The 21,734-nt window shown below is 57.5% G+C and overlaps 1 protein-coding gene across 2 annotated transcripts in view; it reads left to right on the forward strand.

Moving 5' to 3' along the window:
* The first annotated feature begins 520 nt into the window (after positions 1–520).
* The window catches only part of Ppp2r2c (protein phosphatase 2 regulatory subunit Bgamma), a 77,893-nt gene continuing 56,679 nt past the window's right edge, over positions 521–21,734 (forward strand). Inside the window, exon 1 of one of the 2 annotated variants that reach the window (XM_004847320.4) lies at positions 521–808. In XM_004847320.4, the coding sequence (XP_004847377.1) occupies positions 781–808 (28 nt within the window). In that variant the 5' untranslated portion in view covers positions 521–780. The remainder of the gene's footprint in view (positions 809–21,734) is intronic. The other variant, XM_004847319.4, reaches the window with a different exon arrangement.

The raw sequence follows: 21,734 nt of genomic DNA on the forward strand, positions 1-21,734 counted from the left end.
AGGCCGACCTGCGAGCCTGGCCCTGCGGGGCGCTGCCCACGCGCAGCTCTTCGCTCAGCTGCTCCGCGGCCCTGGCCCTAGTCTGTTCCCTTCCTGCCCACGCCAGCCGCGCCCACCCCGCCAGCCCTCCGGTCGCGGTCCTCTGCCAGCCTCCTCCGGACTCCGGTGCCCCTGCCCGAGCACCTGGGCACCCGAGGAGCCCCCGCCCCCACCCGGGCCGGCGACCTCCCTTCCCTCCCCTCCCCCGCGGCCCAGCACCCAGGTACCCGCCAGGCCGGGTCCCCCGCACCTGCCGGGCGGCCGAGGGGCGGGGTCGGCGCGGGGGAGGGGCCTGCGGAACGACGCGGCCGCCCCCGCCCGCCCGGCTCTCGGCGCAGCGCAGCGCAGCGCCGCGCGCGTCCCCAGGCCGCCGCCGCCTCTCGCGGGCGCACGACGCAGCGCGCTCGGCCCGGCCGGGATGCGCGCCCCGGGCCCCGCGCGCCCCAACCCGCGGCCGCCCGCGCCCCGCCCGCCCCCGGCCGCGATGCCCGTCCCTCGGGGCCCCGGCGGCCCGCGCCCCTGCTAGGCTGCGGCGGCATGGCCCGCGCGCCCGGCGCGACCTCTGCGGATTGCATCGGTGCGCGGCGGCGGGGCATGCCCAGGGCACCGGGCACGGCCTTCAATGGGCGAGGACACGGACACGCGGAAAATTAACCACAGCTTCCTGCGGGACCACAGCTATGTGACCGAAGGTAACGTACGTGTAGTCTGAGACCCCCTCCGGCCTGCCGCGGCGTGGGGATGCCGTCGCACCGAATGCCCTCCGAAGGTTTGGACCGCGCGCGTGTGTCTTGTGCCCCCGCCCCACCCCGTCACCCACCCGCCCGGCCCGGAAGGGAGGGAGGGGGCCCCGAACCGACCCTGCCGCCCCGCGCCCTCCTCCGCGCCGCCCTCCGGGCAGCGCCCGCCCGTGGCATCCTTTTCCAGAGGCCCTGCTGCGCCCTTCTCTTGCAGACCTTGGCTTGGCCCCGGAGCTGGGGCCGCCCACTCCCTGGAGACGAAGAGGGACCCAGAAAAATAAAGATAGAAAATAAATTAATGAAATCTATCGCCAGGTCCCCCAGAGGCGCTCCCGGCCTGGGCCCGCTTCGATTCCTAGGGAGTCGGGCCGGGACGGGAGTGGCCGCCCTCCCCCTCAGGGCTCCCAGAAAAGTGGGCTGTGCCGCCCGGACAGGCCCCGCGCCCCGAACGCCCCAAGTTGCTCGTTCCGCCCAGCCCCCACCCAAGGCTGACGGGACCCGGAGCCTCCGCGCCCCTCGCCCGCCCGAGGTCCAGAACTTCTGGGGTCCCTCTGCTCGGCCAGGCCGGGGCGCAGCCGGGGCGCGAGGGACCCCCGTGGAGGCTGCGGGGACCCTGCCGCGCGGGCCGCAGCGCTGGGGGCACTCGTGCCGCGACCTCCGGTGCGGGGAGGGGGCACCCCCCGGCCTGGTCCCGGCACGGTGGGTTTTGCAGAGGCCCCGGGGGAGGGGCTGGCCCAGGTCCCGCCGGCTGGCGCTCCTGGGTGGCCGAGCCAGGGACCCGCGTGGGCCCGCTCCGTGGCCGCGCTCCCCACCCGCCTCCCCGAGGCCGCGTTCGCCGGGCGAGCCGGTGCGGAGCAGAACCGCTGAGTCACGCTCGCTGCGGGCGCGGGAGGAGCGGGGCCGCTGGGGCTGGGACGGGGACCCGGACAGGGACGGGAGCCACGCGGACGGCCGAGCTCTGCTCTTTGTCGCCGGCTTAGTGAGGGGGAGCAGATCGCGTGTCCGGGGTGGGGCCGGAGGAGGCCTCGGCTGCCGGCAGGTGCCCGTTGGCCTCGGCGCACTGGACACAAAGCTCGCGCCGACCTTCAGTGCGTTTCCAGACGCGAATCCCTTTCGGCCCTGGGCAGCCCCCCCCCCCCCCATAAGTCCGCCAGCTCCTAGCAGGGAACACGGCGGGGGGTGAGGGCTCAGGCTTCCCGAGCACCCTCAGGCGCAGAGCTGCGGGTTCCCTATCCCCTGCAGCCTGCACTCTGGCAAGGAGCCCCGCGACCCCAGCGAGGCTCAGTTTCCCCGTCTGTGAATCAGGCGCGGGTAAGAAGCTCCTGCGCCCCACACTAGCGTCCGGAGTCTCTGGTCAGAGTTCATGGGAAGGAGGCCCAGGGTGTTGAGCACCACAGGGTGCCCGGCCCTCCCACTCCAGGGCTCACGATGAAGGACGAAGGACGGAGGCTCAGGTGCTGGGGACACAGAGAGGAACCAGCTCAGGAGGCCAGAGTCGAGAACAGGCAGCAGTAACTGTCAGGATTCAGTGAAGATTCTGGCCTCCCTATATGGACTTGGTGTTCACACTGTTGTATCTCGAGTGTATTTTATGCTCTGAGCATGAGATAGGTCACGGACCTGACCTATGTCAGACAAACATGTGTTAAAATTCTGCCTTTGATTCCACTGGCTGTGTTACCTTGGGCAGATTACTAAACCTCTCTGAGCTTTGCTTTCTTTCTTTTTTTTTTTAAAGGATGACTTTTTTGGGGGGGGGGATTGAACTCTGGACCTTGAGCTTTCGAGGCAGGTGCCGGAACCACTGAGCTAAAGTCCCAGTCCTGCTTTTTTTCTTGATAAAGGGAGCAATAATACTCACTTTTCTCCGGGGATTGTTCAGATAGTTGGTGATTGTGCTGAGGTAGAAAGTATGTGGCATAGAACTTAGACGACTTAGCCTGTGGAACACATTCAATAAATGGCACTGTTATAGTCCGTCATATAACCGGAAGAGCGGGAATGAGCAGTGGATGTTGAAATTCAGTTTGCCAAAATTCAGGGGTGCAATTTCCTGGTTGGGTGAAGCATTTTCTTTCTGGTCTCAGGGTCTTGCACTGGCAGTTGCTCTGCCTGGAACCTCCCTCCCGCCTCCTCTTTGCTGACTCATAGGAACCCTTCCTGGCCTCAGTCAGAAATCATCTTTGCCAGCTCCATAAGATCCTGTTAGTCATTCACACCTTGTTGTGAGTTAGTCAGGACAGCTTGGGCAGGGTTCTTCTTGTGCTCAGTTTCAGCTGAGCTCAGCTGTATTGAAGGTTGTTGGGATCTTTAGGTGTGGGTGCAGCGCACACTGAACTTGGGGGTGTGGGGTGAGCAGTGAAGTAGAGACTCTTACGACAGTGGGGGGATCTGGGGGGAAGGGACCCAGGGAAGTGAGGAAGCTGGAGAGCCAGTGTTCCCAGAAAGGATGCTCCTGACGGTGGGGCTGGAGCTCAGCTCCAGCATGAGCGAGGCAGGTGTTGATAGCAGGGCCCTCCAAGGAGCAAGGCCGTGGGTGGATCTGAATCTGGCACCCGGGCAGTTTCCCTGGAGGGGAATCAACTTCAGCGGCTCCTGGATACCAGTTCTCTGCCTGAGCCTGACCCGCACTGGAGAGGGAAGACCTAGCACTCGGGAACCAGTACCCCTGGGGCAGCCGTCTCCCGATCCAGCACCTGTCTCCCTCCCCCCACACAGTGCATGCATGGTCCTGGAAAGGGACCTGGGCCACAGCGGGTTCTGGTTGGTCCCAGGGTGATGTCCTCTCTTTGGCAGGGACTGGATCCAGAGTGCACGTGGGAGTCAGTCAGAGGTGGAGTGGGAAGTAAGAGAGCTGCAGTCCTCCCTCTTGGGACACGGATGCGGAGGAGTGAGGGTGTCCTGTCCACCTCCAGAATTCTAGTTACACTAGCACTGAGCTTCCAACAGTGCACTTTGAGCCAGGTCTGTTCCTTGAGGCCCACAGCGCCCCCTCCCCCCACCTTGAAGCAAGTCTGGGGAACCCCAAGGCTGCCTCAGATCCTGCAGCAGACTGGAGATTCGGGGAACCCAGGTAGCTGGTAGCCTCCAGGTTCACCTCTTTGATTTCATTCCTGTGAAGGTTGCCAAGCCCAGGGTGCAGCTCCCAAACCTGGTCTGGGAGACCGAGTTCCCGCCTGGCTCTGGGTCAGTGGTCTTGGGGGGCTTCCGTTTCCCTGGGCCTCAGTTTCCCTGAGCTCTGGTTGTCACAGGCTTAATGGACAAAGGCTGTGTGGATGCCGAAGTTGCACAGGGGTGGGGTTGGCTGCTGCCACCTTCGTCCCCATCATAAGCAACATAATCGTTCTTCATCAGTCACTGCGTTCTTAATCAGTCCCATGTTCTTTTTGAAGGATGAAATCAAGTGCTAATGAAGCGTTTCTGTATCCTTGCTGCTTATCTTCTTGTCTTGATTTTGGTTTTTGTCCTTAAAGCTTTAAGAGCTGAGGTGACATCTTGATGAGCTGTCTCATCACCTTCGACCTGGCCTCAGGGCTGGAGAGGCACTGGGGCTTCGTGGGGAGGGGACAGGTGGCACATCAAGGGCCCCTGATGTTGATCTTGCTAGCAATCTGTAGTTTTCCTTCCAACCTTCCTTAAATGCCCAAGTCTGTTTTTAATAAAAGCTGAAACCTCTTTTTACGTAAACTATGTTGAAGCTGCTTTTCGAATTTAGCTGAGTACATAGGATTTTCCAGGGCTTCACTGCAGGCTTGGAGGTCTCATGCATCCCCCGGGATAGAAGGTCCTGTGCTTGCTTCGTACCCTGTGTTGTTGTCTGGAAATGCGTTCCTCTGGGGCCAGCCCTGGTGTGGACTGCACACTTTGGCCTGTAAGGACTGACACCCGGTTCGGAGATCTTGGAACCCGCAGGAAGTGAATGAAATGAGTTGCTTTCCTGCAGCTCCGAGAAGCTCCGGTGGGAAGCAGATGCGAGTCTGAAATGTGAACTGTGGCTCCAGTAATTCTACTTCCCGACTCAGTGCTGGGGTCCCTGCGTGGGGCCCAAGGAGGTCACCCCCAAGAGGAGATGGGGGCTCAGCTCACACCTGTGGAGTAGATTCACCTACTTCTGCCACAGAAAAAGAATTTTTAGGATTCATCAGGAGAGGGATAGATTTATCAGGGCCGGGGATTTAGCTCAGTGGGACCACGCCTGCCTCACAAGCACAAGGTCCTGAGTTTGACCCCTATACCAAGAAAAGAAAAGAAAAGAGAAAAGATTTATCAGGCAGAAAGCAAAACATGGAAGGCCGCTCGGTGGGTGAGGTGTGTTATGGCCCAGATGGGGACATTATGTGTTTGGAGGGGTGGAAGTCTGGAATTTGCCAATCTGTAGAAGAGCTGGGCACAGTGTATAGGTGAGAAGTAGGAAGTGCCCATTTTGCAGGCTTACTGTATATTTTTTAAGACTTAGGAAAAAAATTTGGGGCTAAATGTCTTATAATGAGAAATTATAACCTTGGGCAATTCTGTGCCTTGAAGCTGCAGCTTTCTTAAAAGTGCAATTTAAAAATCACCCCTTCCCCTGTTTCCTTTCTACCTGTCTTTTATTTCTTCTACCCCGCCTTACTCTTCCATTATCACTTAAAATTGGAATGGTCCAGAATGCTGAGCTATGGAAATCGTGCTAAGAAAACTTTCTCTTTATTTTTGCTAAGTCGCAAATAACACCATGACAGATACGGAGGAAATGAAGAAGTGTTAGATTTTATACGTTTTCTTCCACCCCGGGCCTGGGACACACTTAACCCCACTTCCGACCATAGGTCGACTCCTTGGCCCCGCCCCTTCCTGGCTTTTCTGATTGATGGGAACCGTGAGAGCCTGGCATACATTGGACAGCTTTTCCCAAGGGGGCGGGATCCGAGCTTTAAGGGTCCCTGTTCTGGGGACGGTGACCCCATGTTCAGTTTTTTCCTCCTTTGCCATTTTGGAAGTCTTGTGTATTCTCGGGTCGTTATAGAGGAGACAGGTAATAGGGGCCACAGTGTCACCCCCAGATCCGAAGCATTCATAGCTGTCATCTGTTGGGTGATAGACGAGTCAGTGCAGAACTCCTTGCTGTGGTCTAGGCTGCTTTCTGCCCTTCTGTGATGAACGCTGAGTGAGTGAACTCTGTTCTTGAAGATTCCCTGCCCTGTCTTTCCCTCAGAGTGGGAAACAGTGTTCTTCAGAGAGAGAATCTTGGATGGCACGTGCAATTTGATGTAAAAGTTATGAATAATGTTCTTGATATATCCCACTGGATTATTCTGAGTTTCTCTATTTCACCACATGCTGAGCGACATTCAGTAGTCTAATTTATTTGACCTTTGTAAATTCCCTAGATGAAAAAATGTTTGTTTCAATTCCTGTCTGAAAACCAATGAGGTTGAACTCCCTTTTCCTTCTGTTCACAGCAGCTGCTGACTGCCCTTAGGTGCCGGGATGCACAAAGGTCAAGGTCAAGGTCAAGGTCAGCGGCATCAGCAGATATTTCTGGAGGATACGGAGGAGCTAGGAGGGTGAGAGTAGGCAAGAGGAAGGAGAGAGGAAAGCTGAGGTCATAGCTCCAGGTCCTTCCAGGGGACAGAGAAGGAGGCATCTGGAGCAGGGACAGATCTGGGTGGCCATGCTGAGGAGGGGGAATGGACAGGGGACAGACGAGGCCCCTCCCAGGAAGCAGGGAGGAGACCGACTTCCTCCGGCCTGGTGGAAGCATGTGCAGGCTCCTCCAGGGGCCTCTGTTGGGTGTGAAGACGCTTAACACCTGTTCCTGTCCCTGCTTCCCAGTGCCCCCCTTCTATGGCCCCTGCCTCCTTGCCCGGCCCTGTCCCCTCCTAGAGCGCCTGCTCCGGGTTCATTATGTGGACACGTGCCAGGCTGTGTTCTTCTGGAAACATGGGCCGAGGGACTTGGGTGCCAATGAGACAGTGGCCACCTGAGCACCTGGCTAACGTTGGGCGTGGACCCTGCACCCACACAAAGCCCTGGCGGGGTCTGCTGGTTAAACCAGGCCCTGCAAAGGCAGACATCTTGGCAAGGTGACCCAAGTAGCTAGGCGTGTTAGCACATGGCTGTAATCCTAGCATTCTTGGAGGACGAGGCAGGAGGATCACAAGTTCAAACCCAGCATGAGGAATTTAGTGACATAGTGAGAACCTGTCTCAGCATAGAACAAAAAAGGCTGGGGATGTAGCTCAGAGGGAAGGTCTTGGGCTCAGTCCCCAGTACAGGAAAAAAGTGACCCACGTGGACTTTTGGATTAAATAATGGTAAAGCGGACACAATGGCCATTGTTGTGGTTTGTTGCTTGGCAAGTGCCTGCTCTCTGCTGGACATGACGCTGTGGGCACCACCGTCACCCAATGTGGTGGGCATTATGTCCCCATTTTCAGGGGAGAAAACAGGTGTGGGCACTTGCCTAGTGTGGTACAGTTAGGAAGGACCATCGGGCAGGGCTTGCCCCCTCCTGATGTGACACCATGCTCAGAAGGTGTTGGGATTGGAACCTGGTGCTGCAGGGGATCTGCAGGGTGCTGTCTGCAGTACCCTTGGGAGCCAGGCACACCTGGGAGCGGCCGGGCTGCCCAGCACCCTTGCTCAGTGGGGCCATTGTCCACCAGAGCCGGCTGAATGACCCATTGAGGCAGAACAAAGGCTGCCCACAGGACCCGGCCCCCCGGGAGGACACTGCCCCCTGCAGGCACTGGCCAGGGCCCATCTGGGCCTCGCAGCTGGTGAGGCTGGGACCTGGGCCTGGACTCTGGCTGAGCTGGGCTCTGGCACCACATCGGGCCTTTGGCAGCGTCTGTGGCCTCTGAGCCGAGTCCCCATCCACACAGCAGTGAGAATGTCCACCCGCCTAGGCTTTTAGCCAAGATTACATGAAATAAGGTATGAACCACACACAAGTCAGAGTCAAAAGGGGCAATGTTGATTATTAACTACTGACATTTTAAAAAAGTAATTCCAAAATGGTTTTATGAAAGCTTTGAAATATGTACTAAAGTAGAGAAAATAATATGTTGCATTGCTACTAATCCAGTCCCTTTAGATTTTGTTCTGCTTCCACCATTTCCATACCCACTCCTCTTCCTGGCTTTTGGCTGAAGAATTATTTTTAAGCAAATGCAAGGCTCCTGTGGTTACATCACCAGGCCTCTGAATGCTGAGGAGTTTTCTTGCATAACCAAATACCACTAACCCACCCAACAGTGCATACTAATTCCTGGTTATCTAAGTTCTGGCCCAGGTCCCGAGTTGTCTCACAGATGCCTTTACCATGGGTTGGTTTCACCCAGTCTCAGTCCTGCCGTTCTTTTTCTTAAGTTTTTCCTGATGTGGACCAGGCAGCCCTCCGTCTCATTTCCAGATCCCTGACGGGCTGACACGTGGATGGGCGTTGCAGAAGGGTTACAGGGCCGCCGTCCTGTCTCTGACCCCTGCCAGACTGGCATTGGCTGCTGGTGCCCGGGAACCAGCCCTGGGGCGGCCCCTCTTCAGCAGGGCCCCTCCCTACCAGTAGGTGCCTGCCCAGCGTCCTGGTCTTGGGGGGTGGCTCAGCCAGGCCACCTGGTGACAGTAGCTGCTCCTGCCTCCGGGGCTGTGGCTGGGTTTGAGGGAGATGGTGCCAGAACCCAGCTCCTGGTGCAGCTGATGTGGACCCTGCCTGCCTGCTCCGGCTTCCAAGTGCTTGCTTTTTATTTATTTTTTAGTACTGGGGATTGAGCCCAGGGCCTTCACACTTAGCTACTTCCCCGATCCTTTTAAATTTTTTGTTTATTTAAAAAAAATTTTTTTTTTGGTACCAGGGATCGAACTCAGGTCCTTGTGCTTGCAAGGCAGGCGGCGCAACCACTGAGCTAAATCCCTGGCCCTACTTTTTTAAGTTTTTAAGACAAGGTCTTAAACTGGGTTGCCCAGGCTGGCCTGGAACTTGCAGTCCTCCTGGCTCATCCTCCCAGAGTGCTGGGATTACAGTCCTGCAGCACCGTCCCAGCTCCAGCCAATGGTTTCTGAGAAGCGAGAGTGTGCTGTGGCCAGCTTGTTCCATTTGCAGGCAACACTGTAGTTACAGTGGCTGCAGAGAGCTCCCGGGTCAGTGGCTTCACACCGGGGAGCTCTGCTCTGGTAACTGTCACAGGTGGTGGCAGTCGACTCCACCGAGTAGTGGGGCTCAGGCCCCACACCCTGCCAGCCCCTCATCCTTTCCCTTCTCTGAGAAAGAGTGTGGGGGAGGTGCCCTCCATTCTGACCCACGAGGGCCGGGCCCAGAAGTGCCGCCCGCCACCCTGGAGCCTGACGGCCCCGCCCAGCTGCATAGGAGGCAGCAGGTGGCCCTCTCGTTGGGGAGCCCGGGCCCACCCTTCGTGGGGCAGAGGGCGTGGACCTTGGTGACAGCGAGCCGCTGTTGCCCCCTGAGCTGACAAGACAAACTGCCACATTTCAGTCTGAAAAATCCTAAGAATTGCGCACCGGAGGCCTCGCTTGACCCCTAACCCTTGGGTCCCTGCCTCGGTGTCCGTGTGCACACAGGGGGATGGAGGGCAGAGGCTCCCGTCCTCGGGGAGGCTGGGGACACTGTCTTGGGAGCCTGGGGTCTGAGCTGGACCCTGAGAGCCAAGTGGGCCGAGCGCAGGTGGATCAGGCAGGAGGGGCTCAGGCTGCTGGCTTGGGGAGCTCAGCTTGGAGAGGGGCTGTCCCCCAGGCTTAGCAGCTGTGTCTGCTGGGCCGGGCACAGCGGAAGGGAGATAGGAAGGTTTGGCGAAAGGCTTTGAGTGCAGTGAGAAGGAGTTGGATTTCATCTTGTTGACATTATGGAATCACATAGAGGTGGTTCCCCCCTCCTTTGAAAGTATTTTAATTTCTATTGTTTGATTGTTTTACCACAAAAAAACACTGGACATGTACTCATTGGAGGGAATTCAGAAAACATAGAAAGAGAAAAGGAGAAATAAAATCCTACCACTGGCTTATTTTTCTTTGCGTATGTGTATTCATCCCATCTATTGGTCCGTCTGTCTGTTGGTTTAGCTATCTAGCTATCTATCTAATCTGTCTCTTTCTTTCTGTCTCTCTCTATCCATCCCCACATTTACTCCTTCAGTGAAAATCACAGGCTTTGAGCGCCTACCATGTGCTCATCTTTTATCCACTTTTCAGCTTTCCCATAATCCTATCTGTGGACAGTTTTCCAGGTTAGAAAACACGGAGCACGTTGCACCAGTCTGCTCTGGCCACCGTAGCAAAGCCCTGGGGACCACGGGCTGTGACAGCGCAGGGTGATTAATTTCCACTCCAGACAGGGAGGTCTAAAGTTGGGTGTCAGCGGGGCCGGCCCCTCCTGGGGCTCCCTGCTTGGCTTGCAGTGGGTCTTCTCTCTGAGTCCTCACGTGGCCGTCCTTGGCAGGACACCAGGGCTACTGCACCAGGGCCGCCCGTGTGAGCACATCTTACTTTAATCACCTCTAGGATGGCCTGAGTGCAGTCACATTCTGAGGTCCTGGCATTAGGGGGACAGCCATCATTGGAACGATCCGTCATGTGCTTTAATTGGCTCCACCCTGGCGGTGTCAGGGAGACACTCAGTCTGCACAGAGTCATCAACAGTGCAGTGATGGGTGCCTTTGCACATCTTGGTGATTTTCCTGGGAGGTGGAATGGCTGCTTTTGAGTCTGTTAACACAGGTTTTCTTGACAACCAAACCCGGAGGTGTCTGTGGCTCCTCCCCCAGGGCCTCTTGGACCCATGTGTTCCATATTTGCTGAGGTAACCATGGGACAAGCCGTGCTTCTTGACGCACCAGCTTTCCTCGAGGTTGAGCCTCCTTGGCTGTGCTGATTGGCTATGGTGTTCCTCCAGCCGTGGGTGGTGCATATGCTTTGCCTGTTTTTCCACATCAGGTGTCATCTCTGTCCCTGACACAGCCCCTTGGCTTGTCGTTTGCCTCTGGTTGTTTAATTCTGTGTGTCTAGGTGCTGGGTTTGGCCGTCTGTAATTCAGGACTCTCCCCAGGAGTTGGATCTTCCGGTTCCTTGGCTGTGACAGGAACCCACAGAGCGCAGTGGGGGTGATGCTGTATGGCTTTGGAGGCCAGGTCGCCGCAGAGCCAGCTTTGTCTTTTCGGGACGCTTGGTTTTGGAAGCCGGCCACCCTGTGTCGGAAGCCCAGGCAGGCTGTGGCGAGGTCCACGGAGGGGGGGAGCTACCAGCCAGAGGTGAGGGGACCATGGAGATGGCAGAACCCCCCCGCCCCCGACAAGCCTCCAGGATGGAGGGAAGAGAGCCATCTCCACCTCCCCCTGCCTGGGGGCTTCTGTGTAGAGCCCTCCAGTCGGGTGCTTTGGTGCCCAGCTGCGGGCCGCTGGCTTGTTCCTGGGTGCCCACCTCCACCTTTTCCTGCTCCTTCCGAGGCCCTGTGTCCCGCCGCTGCACACTCTCCTGATTCTGCAGTTCCTGGGAGCCTCTCGCCCTCTTCCTTCTTGGCATATGTTTGCCTCCTGATGGCTGAGGAGCTCAGACACAAGTGCCTGCTCCAGCCTGGAGGAGCTCAGCTCAGCGCAGTCACAGACAGCACTGGAATCCAGGGCTTCCTGCCTCGTCCGAACTTGGCTCAGGACCTGCTCTTCACTGGTGCCCGGGGGATGTCTTTGATTGGCAGAGTGAGCAGGCAGAGGCAGCTGTGTGTGACCTCAGCCAGTGCGCGTCACCCCGCTTCTGGTCAGACACCCGGGCAGCAGCCTTCACCTGGCCCAGTCCACGCACATCGATTTCAGTTACCATGGATTCAGGGATGCCGGCCCACAGCAGTGCCACTAGGGTCTCACTCGGGAACTGTGAGTGTCCCACAGAGCGGCACTATGTGGCTCACTCCGCAGTCCCCAGATGGACCCTGTGACTTGTTCCACGCACAGCTGTTCACCCACAGACAGCACTGTGCTAAACAGGACTGCTTCCTTGTCTCCCCACTACATGCAGCCCAAATGGACCAAGCCATTCCCAGGGACAGATGCACATGACATTTCACAGATACAGATAATTAGCTGAGTATGGTAGTGGAGGTCTGTAATCCCAGAACTTGGGAGGCTGAGGCAGGAGGATTGCCATGAGTTCGAGGCCAGCCTGGGCTACAAAGTGAGTTCAAGGACAGCCTGAACTATGTAGCAGGACCCTGTTTCAAGAAACCAAAAAACAAAAACCAAAAAACCAGATGACTGAAAGAAAGAATTGGCCAAGTGGTCATTCAGCAAAGACAAGAAACATGATAATGTGCTTGTGAAGCATGCAAGAGGCCCTGGATCCATCCCAGCACCCATTGGGAAAAAGAAAACCCACAGAATGATGTTGCCGGACGTGGGGCCTGAGTTGAATACAGATGGAGCTGCAGAAGAAGTGGAGCATCCTGGGAATGCAGAAGCTGCCGCCCCTCAAGAGGCTGCCCTGGCCCAGAGTATCTGCGCAGACGTGAACTTCTGCATGGAAATGTAGAAAGTCCACGAGTCCCGGAGGACGAGGTGCTGGGGGAAGTGAGGAAAACACCTGGTGTTGAAGGAGCTCTTGAAGGTCTTGCATAATGTTGAATCCTCAGCTGAAATCCTGACTGTGTTCCCCATGTCTGAAATGCCAGTGTCCTAAATAAATAGCAATTTACTTTTAGTTCCCTGTACATTTGTAACAGTCAGTACGTGAGTTTTTAATGTCTTGACAAAGAGTTTTAAAGGTCGCAGGGTGACTGTAAATCTCTTTGATTGCTAGGATGGCTTTGGACAGTTTCCGCCTGGGGGGTCGTTTTTGGGGGTTGCAGGTGGCTGTGCGAAGTGAGAACTGCTTGCCGTCCCCCAGATGGGCAGCATGGCACCGGGGAGCCCGTCCATCCGCAGGCAGAGGCCATCCTGAGGTTTCTGTCCCTGGCCCGGATCACAGTCACTGTTCCCTGTACTGGCTGTAGCAGCTCAGGAAGAGGAAGTAACTGGGATCCCCGGCCGTGGTCAGGCAGCCCACAGGTCCCTGAGAAGGGTGGGCCAGCCTCTCTGCTCTGGAACGACCCAGATGGAGCAGTCATGAGACTGGATGACAGTGGTTTCTACACCAGCTTTCAACGAGAAAGGTGATAAAAACAACTGTGAATTTTTTATAGCCCCAAGGAGAGGCCAGGCTCTTTATTGAAGCTGTGAAAACATAATCCATCATCATGCGTCCCAGGCCATCAGACCCGGGAGCTAAGTTGCATTCCTGTTAAGGTGCTCCTGGTGGAGAGATTGTAATCATATTTCTGTATTTTATCTCAGTATAGAAACACTTGAAAATGCAAAAAGTAGTATTAAAAGGGGTGGTGTTGGGGGGAGTAATGTCCTTGGTTTCAGTGCCCCAGAAACATTGTTGGCATTTTATACACTTGTTGCTATTGATCCCCCCTAGATTGTAACATAAATAACAGTTTTGTATCATTTAAAATATTAAGCACACTGTAAACATTTCCTCCCTTTATCATAGACTGAGTAAACAGTTTTTATCAGCTGCATAGTATTCCATGGCGTGGGGATTCTTATTCAGTCAACAGCTATGTGTGGATTCATTCATCAAATTGTGTTGTCTGTAGTTAATGTGTGCATGGGGCAGGAGGATGCAGGGAGGAGGGACAGGGCCAGGCCTCTCCCCCAGACTTCTGGAACCAGGGTGACATAACAGATTGCCCTAATCCAGCGTGGTTGGCAGGGGGCCCTGTTGCAGTGGCCCAGGAGCAGGTGGCATGAAAGATTCAAAGGCTACTTGGTGGCCAAGGAGCAGTTGGTGCTACACACCATAGGGAGCAGGGCACAGCAGGACGAGGGCATCCAGGCAGGAGGGGCCTTGTGGCCACACACAGAGGTGAGACTCGCTGGCATGCCAGGCTGGCTGGGAGCATTACTTGGCATCTTGGAGACCCCAGCAAGTGTGGTGGAGTCTGTCCAGGCAGGGAAGGAGGGGGCAGCTGAGTGTGAGGACAGTCTCAGGATCCCAGAAGGGGACGTGGGGGTCACAGGAGGCAAGGGAGGCATGGGCGCTTCCGGCAAAGGCCAGAAAGTGCCAGGGAGATCCCAGAGCTGAAGTGAAGGCACTGTTTGGCGAGGTGTCCAGGCCACGTTGAAGCTGCTTGGGTGTAGAGGAGGGAAGGCCAGGTGTCCTCTCGGGGTCACTGGTAAATCCCAGACCCCAGGGCGGGGAGGCCTAGAATGTGGTGGGTGGAAGATCGGGAGCTCTTCTTGTCTTAGTCCCTTTCTCGCTGCTGGGACACAATACCTGACATCCTCAGTGTAAAGGAAGAAAGGTTGATTTTGGCTCACAGTTTCAGAAGTTTCAGTCCATGGTAAGCTAGCTCTAATGCAGAAACAGCATGTCAGATGGGCCTGGCGGAGGACAACTGCTCACATTATGGTGGCCAGGAAGCAGAGAGAGAAGCGAGGAGCTGGGGAGGGAGATGAACCCTTGCAGCCCATGCCCCAGGGACCACCTATTCCGAGCAGCTCCCCCAGCACATTTAGCTCTGATCAGCTTTGAATTCTTTGGTGGGCTATTCCACTTGTGAATGCAGGCCCCCCATGATCCAGTCACCCTCCCAAAGCCCTGCCTCTGAGCACACGAGGCTTTTGGGGAGCATTCTGGATCTAAACCATAACACCCCTCTATTATTTGACCTCCACTGGCCCTACTTCAATGTTTCTGATTCAGGTGTGATGACTATTCCTGTATTTCCGAGTATTCCCCTTTCTGGCTCTCTAGCAATGCAGTTTCTTGGCGAAAGGCTAGGCATGTTAAGCTTTGCATATCATGGTGCCTACTAAGCTAGAGTTCAAACTGGCAAAATATTTTTGCATGAGTTTTAAGAATCAGTGTGCACCTCCATAGATTAGAGGCAACTTGCTAGTGTTTGTCTTTCTAAGATAGTGTTGCTGTGTGGGACTCGCCTGTAGGCCTCTGTCCCCCCTAGGAGGTGGTGACCATGACACTTCAGGAAATGAGCCTCAGAGCGCCGAGTCACACACCCAGTCACATCCGGGGGACATGGTTACAGCGGCCAACACTGGGGCGCCCGTTTATTCTGTCCCCTGCTTCTGTGGGGCAGGAGTTTGGGCAGAGCGTTAGCCGGCAGATCTTCCATGCAGTGTCGCCTGCCCAGCCTCCCTTTGAAGCTGAGATGGTTTTGCCACACCTCATGCGTTGGGGGGCAATGGCTGAGGGCTGGGCCCCCTCTCCAGGAGGCTGTCTGGGGACAGTGGGACCCCTTAGTGGCGGCTGGTGTTCCCAGGTTAGGATGCTCAGGTGAAGCCACCTGGCCTTCCCTGAGGTCCCTGAAGGCTCCCAGCATCTGGATGTGGGCGAGGCCTGCATTTTTGTCCAGGAGCCGATGGACAGGGCAGGATGGGTAGGGCTGCCATGGGCGCTTGGCTGTCTGACCTTTGGTTCTGCCCCCTGCGAAGCCACAGGCTCTCATCCTCCCGCCTGGGCAGAGGAGGCCTTGGCGTCCCTCTCCAAAAGCAGCAAACGCATCCCTTCCTTTTGCTCACTGAAATCCAGAAGCGAGGAGGTGAGTGGAAGCTTTCCTTAGGGGCAGGCTGGACCTGGGGCACCTGCATCCCGAGCGTGCAGGAGGGGACTCTCAGTGCATACCGCGTAGCTGGGCACCCGGGTCCTCGCCCCTCCTGTCCGCTCTGCAGGTTGGAGGTGCCCGCATCAGGGCTCGGTGGCCACGTGGGGCTGCACCGCTGTCTGTGTGGGGAACAGCTTGGGAACTGTGAGCAGGCTGGTCTTCTGCCCGGCTGACTCGGTGCAGCCTGGTGTCAGGAAGGACGCGGCAACCTCCGGATCTGCCCCTTTGCCCATGGAAGCTGTGTTAGCGCCAGCATGGTGGTCTGGGCCCAGGCGGGTGCCCTTTGGGACGCTTCAGACTTGGGCAGGACCGGGTATCATCGATTGAGCCCCAGCCACCCAGCCCAGCCCCGCAGAGGACAAGGCTGTGAGGGAGAAGGGGGAGTTCAGTGTACACAGGAGGAAGCCACCAAGGTGTCCTTTGTCCCGTCCTCCCTGGCTACCTCCAGCCTGGGGGGCTGAGACTTCAGTATGCTTTCTCTCTAAACAGGCAGCCATAAAGCCTATCAGCAGCACAGCACCTTCTCCATAAAACAGGTTCCTCGGGATTTATGACCCAGGCCCTCCTCCAGGCCGGCAAAGTGAAGCGAGGGAGGCGCCCCGCCCCCAACCCCTCTGCCGCAGGGAGCAGACAGGAAGCACTTTTGCCGCACATGTGCTGGGGCGTGGGTGCCAGTGAGAAGTTGGATGTCACTGGGGATCATGGTTATTTAAGAATGAGCTGGGGTCCGGGGATTTAGCTCAGTGGTTTCACCACCTGCTGTGCAAGCACAAGGACCTGAGTTTGATCCCTGGTACCAAAAAAGAAAAGAAAAAAAAAAAAAGAATGAGCTGGGGTTCTTAGGAGGCTGAGGCAGGAGGATTGCAAGTTCATAGTCAGTCTGGGCAATTTAGTCGGGGGAAAGGGCTGGGGGTGTGACTCAGTGGCAGAGCGCTTGCCTAGAGAGTGGAAGGCCCTGGGTTTCATCCCCAGCACAGTAAAAAGGAGCTGGGAGAGCAGCGGAAGTTGTTGCCTGTGCTGAGAAGCTGGGCCCTGTAGGAAGGAAGGGGTCCGAGGTGGCGGCTGGGACTCTGCAGAGTCCTCCAGTGTGCAGTGTGTTGACACGTTGGTGATACGGGTGTCCACGGGGAGTTTGGCCATGCAGTCATTGACAAGTCTGTGACCTGTGTCCCTGAGCCAGGCCGTGTGGGCAGTGGTCAGCGCGGGGACAGTGTGGGAGGAGCCTGCGGCCCAGGTGCCGGCCTGGGCGGGCTTCCAGGAGGAGGGAGGGTGGGAAAGCTCAAGAGTGCCCGGAAGGCAGTGAGGCAGGAGTTGGGGGTACTGGAGAAGAGAGTGAGGGGACCCGGAGTGCGGGGTCCTGCAGGGTGGGCAGGAGGGGCTGTGCAGCCGCCCAGCTGAGGTGTCCTGACCTGCCTGAGACCCCTCTCCCAGGTGGGACGTGTCGCCTCCAGTGGGCAGACAGGGAAACTGAGGCAGGAGCGTCATAGCTTAGGAGTGGATGTCTGGGGCTTGAACCCAGGTTTGTAGTCTCCACGCCCAGTTCTTGCTTAGGTCGACCTGAACCTCCCTACACCCGGGCTCGGGGCGGCCATCCTGGACTGGGGCTGGATCCTTTGGACCCTTCTCACTGCCTTCTTTCATCACTGGCTTGGTGGCCCTGCTGGCAGAGCTGCCCTGAGGGGCCGGGCCCTGAGCTGACCCGCTGAGCTCATTTGCTGTCTCCCTTCCTGGACTTTGAGCTTTGAGCGTGAGGCTGATGAAGATGTCCTTTTCTCCCTCCTCTGACCCAGATAAAGGCTGGGGTAACTGTTCACCCCATAAGAGGAGCTGCTGTATTCAGGTTAGAAATGGGGGAGTTAGCCAGATGCTGTGGCATGTACCTGAAATCCCAGCACTTTGGGAGGCTGAGGCAGGAGGATCCCAAGTTCAAGTCCTGGCTGAGTGGAGCAGCGACTTAGTATGACCCTCTCTCAAAATAAGAAATAAAAAAGGGCTGGGGATGCAGCTCAGTGGGAAGGCCCTGAGTTCAGTCCTCAGCACTGCAGTGAATGAATGAATGAACGGGAATACTGAGGGCCGGTGTTTCTTTTTTTTGGTACCAGGGATTGAACTTGGGACCTTGGGCTTGCGAGGCAGGCGGCAGAACCACTGAGCTGAATCCCCGGGCCAAACAGCAACTCTGTCGGCGCCTGTAGAGTAGGTTCTGGAGCCCGGCCCACCAGACACGGCCATTGGTGCTGTCCCCGCCCACACCCCAAAGCTGAGAGCGTTGGAGCTCAGAGAGGCCAGGCCCTCACCCAGAGCCACAGGACCGACCGGGTTGGTGGAATTGGGGTTTGGCCACCGAGATGACTCCTGGCAGATGCGGTTCCCACAGCACCCAATGTCTCCCAGCATTAATTCTGCTCCTGCAGGAAACTCCACCCCAAGGCAGACAGCTGGATGGCGGTGAATCTGGGGGGATCCTGGCCATTCGATTACTGTGGCAGGTGGGTGGGCTGCAGAGGCCTCGGTGGTTGGGGCTGGGTCCCCATTCCCCATCTAGGTCTGGCTGGTTCTCTGGAATGTACCCCACGAGATTTGGCTCCTAGAGAGAGGAGAAGACCAGCACTCAGCACAGGTCCCTGGTGGAGATGTTGCCGGCTGCCAGAACTTGAGGGCTGGGCTGCAGCCTGTGAGCCCCCTGGGATGGCACTCAGGACCAGGGACTTGGGGCCGTGTGTGGGTGGGCTGAATGTGGGGCACCTGGAGACTGTGGGTTTCCATCTAGTCTTGCAGCCCCACGGCTTGGGGGTCCCTCCTCTCTGGACTCAGTGGAGAGGACGGGGCTGTTACTGAAAGTGACTCTGTGTGTTCCTGAGGCCCAGCGCCTCAGAGTAGACAGAGGTGTACGGGAGGACAGGACACCCAGACACGACTGTCCCTGAGTAGCTGCGGGTGTCACTGTAGGGGCAGACGCAGTCCCTGCCTCTTGAGTGTCTGGTCTTGTATTCCTCGATCCTGCACGATGCCAGCAGTTGGTGCATGACGGGGGGCTGCACTTGCCCCTTGCAGAGCTGTTCCGAAGAAACTCGCTCCAGGGAGCTGGTTCCCAGAGGCCCCCCCGGCTGAGTGCATAGGCAGGGACACTCCTGCCACCTGCTGGGGTGGGTGGTGGCCCCTGGGGTCTGTGCACCCCTTGTGACCATGGCCACTGGCTTGTGGTTCTGTTGCTGGCCTGGGGCAAGGGAATGGCTGGGCACAGATGAGGGGCTGAGAGGTGGTAGTTCTGGTCCTTGCTCTGTGTTCCAGCTGGAGGCCTTGGAAGGTCACCTGACTTCTCATCAGTGCACTTCGGCCCTGGCAGCTCAGGCTGCAGCGGGAGCGGAGGGGCCCTGGGGCTGAGGGAGGCCTCTCGGTCCCTCAGTGTCCCTGGCAAAGCAGGGGCAGGGTTGGTTTCTCAAATCCCAGCACGGCTGTGGGGGCCGCACAGGAAATGGAAGGAAGGGCATTGCTTGGGCCTGGCTCTGAGAAAGTAGCAGCAGATGCTCGCTGTGGTCCTGACAGCTCCTCCTCACCAGCCTGATGCTCTCTGGACCCCTCTTGAGCCGAGGTCTTCCGTCTGTCAGCTGTCTTGGTGACTGCCAATGTCGTGCTGGGTCATGGCGTGGTTCCTGGATGGGGAGGGCCACAGGGCTTCCTACCCTCTTGCCCAGTCGAGGCAGGGGTCTGGACGCCACTGCCGCATGAGCAACCGGGCAAGCCAGAGAGCTTCCCATGCGCTCAGGACACTCGGTCCTGCGAGAGGCGCACCCTGGTCCCTGGCTCTTGGCTAACTGTGAGCCGTTCAGAGGCTTCTAGAGTCACACGAAGCCTCTGGATCCGACTCCAGGCCGCGTCCCTGCAAACGGCGGCCTGGCAAGGGTGTTATGGCGCCTCTCCCGGGGAGATGGATGGATGCTGTGCCCATAGGATTGCCAGTTTCCTCTTTTCCACTAAATCCCTGCACCCCATAAAGCAGAGGGAGGGAAGAAAGGTTAGGTGGCCCGTATGTGAGTGGGGCGGGGAGCGGGGAGTGGGGAGCAGGGGGGGGGACTGGAGACACCTGGGTCTCAGATTTCCTGGACATCCTGGAGGCCTGGGAGCACCTGCCTCCCTGCAGAACTGCATTTCTTCTGAGCTGGTCCTCCGCGCGCAGGCGAGAGTAACAGCCACTGTGGGGTTATTTCAAGGGGGTTCCCATGGAAACAGGCGTGGGCGGCTCCCCTCAGCACATGTGCAGTGGAGTTGGCTGAGGTGGTGGCGCAGCCCGGCTGGAGGGTGCGAGGGGCCTGCTCTGCACCATGGGACCTTCGAGAGCCTGGCGCCCCTTACATGCCCCGCTCCAGCCCCTGGCTCGTTGGTGTGGGGTGCAGACAGCTCCTCAGGGGTCCAGTCCTGGCCTCGGCCGAAATATCTTTCTGTAAGAGGCACAACTTCTGGCTTCCTTCTTGGGAGAGCTCCGTGCCCGGCCGTCACTCCTCCCCCGAGACCTTTCCCCACGTGGCCCAGTCAAGTCTGAGGACCCCCATTTTGTCCTGCAGACTCGTCACCCACCCACCCTATAGCTGACAGGATTTTGTTTTCAACAAGCAGAGCCCTTTGCTGGGAGAGAACGCCCGAGCCTCGACCCCCGCCCGTCAGATGATGAGTAGGGCGGGTGGTGCTGCCCCGCCCACCTCTGAGAATCCCAGAGCAGCGTGAAGGTGGCTGAGCAGGAGTCACAGCACTCCCGTGACACTGGTCTGGTGGCCCATGATGCTCTCCCAGAGGCAGGGAGACCGCTGGGAGCTGGTGCCCTGCAGAGTGGCCCCTGGCCCTGGGGTCTCCAGCTCCCAAAGGCCCCGGCTGGGTGGCTGTGTTGGATTCGTGCCCTGGGCCTGTGAGGCTGGTGATGTTAACCTCCACTCTACAGGTGGGGAAACTGAGGCTGGGGCGGGGGAGTATGATCCTGGCCCATGCCTGGAGGAGGCAGAGCTGGGATTCCGGCCCAGGTCTGGCTACCACCCAGTGATCTTTGCAAGGATCCAAGGTTGAGGGGGCTGGGAGACACCCTGGGTTCTGGTGACTGGGGTTAGGTCTGGTATTTCCCAGGTAGTTCCTGCGGGCCAGACACTGTCCTGAGCGCTTTGCTTCAATCTTCAACATCCCCCTGAGACTAGGTACCATTGTTTGTGGATTTTCTACAGGAGGAAACTGAGGCACAAAGAGGTTAGGTAATGTATCCAGGGCACTCAGCCAGAAGCAGCATCAAGAAACACTGGTCTCAGGGTCCGAGAAGAGGGTCCAGAGCAGCTGCCTGTGTTGGGAGACCTGGCGGCCTTGGAGGTGGGACACATGGCGAGGTGGAGTCCGGGCCTGCCTCAGAGTGTCTCGGGGACGGCTTTCCGAGCACATGGGCCTCGGTGCTGAGAAAGCACTGGGCTCCCCTGGGCGGTCAGAGTCACGCATTTAAAATTCCCCTTGCCCTGAGGCGTGAACTTTGCAGTCTGGCCAGTCTGTGCTCAGGGTGTATGTTGGGGTAGGCTGCCCCTGGTCCCTGAGTACTAGTTAGCAGGGAGGCGGGCTGGGGTGTCTCTGACTCTGCTCCCCCAGTTCGCCCATTTGCAAACTTAGTTCCACAGCTTCCTTTCCATGGGACGAGTTAAGTGCGTAGTTGCAGATTCCAGCAGGGCTTCCTGGCACTGGACGGAGTCTGGAATGTTTTGAGCAGTTGTGGAGCGATGGTGAGGAGGGTGACACAAGGGTGCAGGTCCGTGGGGTCCGGGGCGGCCGCCTTCCCTGTCTGGGATCTGCACAGTGAGTCTGAGGAGACGCTGCTGAGGGCACGGCCCCATCACGTGGAAGCAAGGAGGTGCTTTAGTTTGCACCACGAGCAGCTTCCTGGAGGTGAAAAAATTGGGAACCCAAACCCCATGCAGTATTCTCCACATGGCAGGATAATTGGCTCCGAGGCCATGGGAAAAGAAGAAATGAGGGGGTTTGATAATTTGGAGAAACCTTGGGGAGATTCGCAGCTGGGCTGCATGAGCATCCCGAGATGGCAGCGCGAAGTATTTGGAACTCCCCGTCGTCCTGGCTGCCCAGGGCAGGTTAGATAACCTCCCTCAGCCTGGGTCTTTTTGTATGTAAAATGAGGATCCTCCTGCCTCAGCTTTCTGAGTGCTGGGATTACAGGTATGTGCCACCGTGCCTGGAGGATCGCCGTGAATTCCAGGCCACCCTGGGCTACAGAGTGAGTTCAGGGCCAGCCTGAACTACATAGTGAGAACCTGTTTCAAAAAACA

Source organism: Heterocephalus glaber, unplaced genomic scaffold, assembly GCF_053883595.1.
Source record: "Heterocephalus glaber isolate CG9 unplaced genomic scaffold, H.glaber_assembly_v1.0 deba00001509, whole genome shotgun sequence".
Lineage (NCBI taxonomy): Eukaryota > Metazoa > Chordata > Mammalia > Rodentia > Bathyergidae > Heterocephalus > Heterocephalus glaber.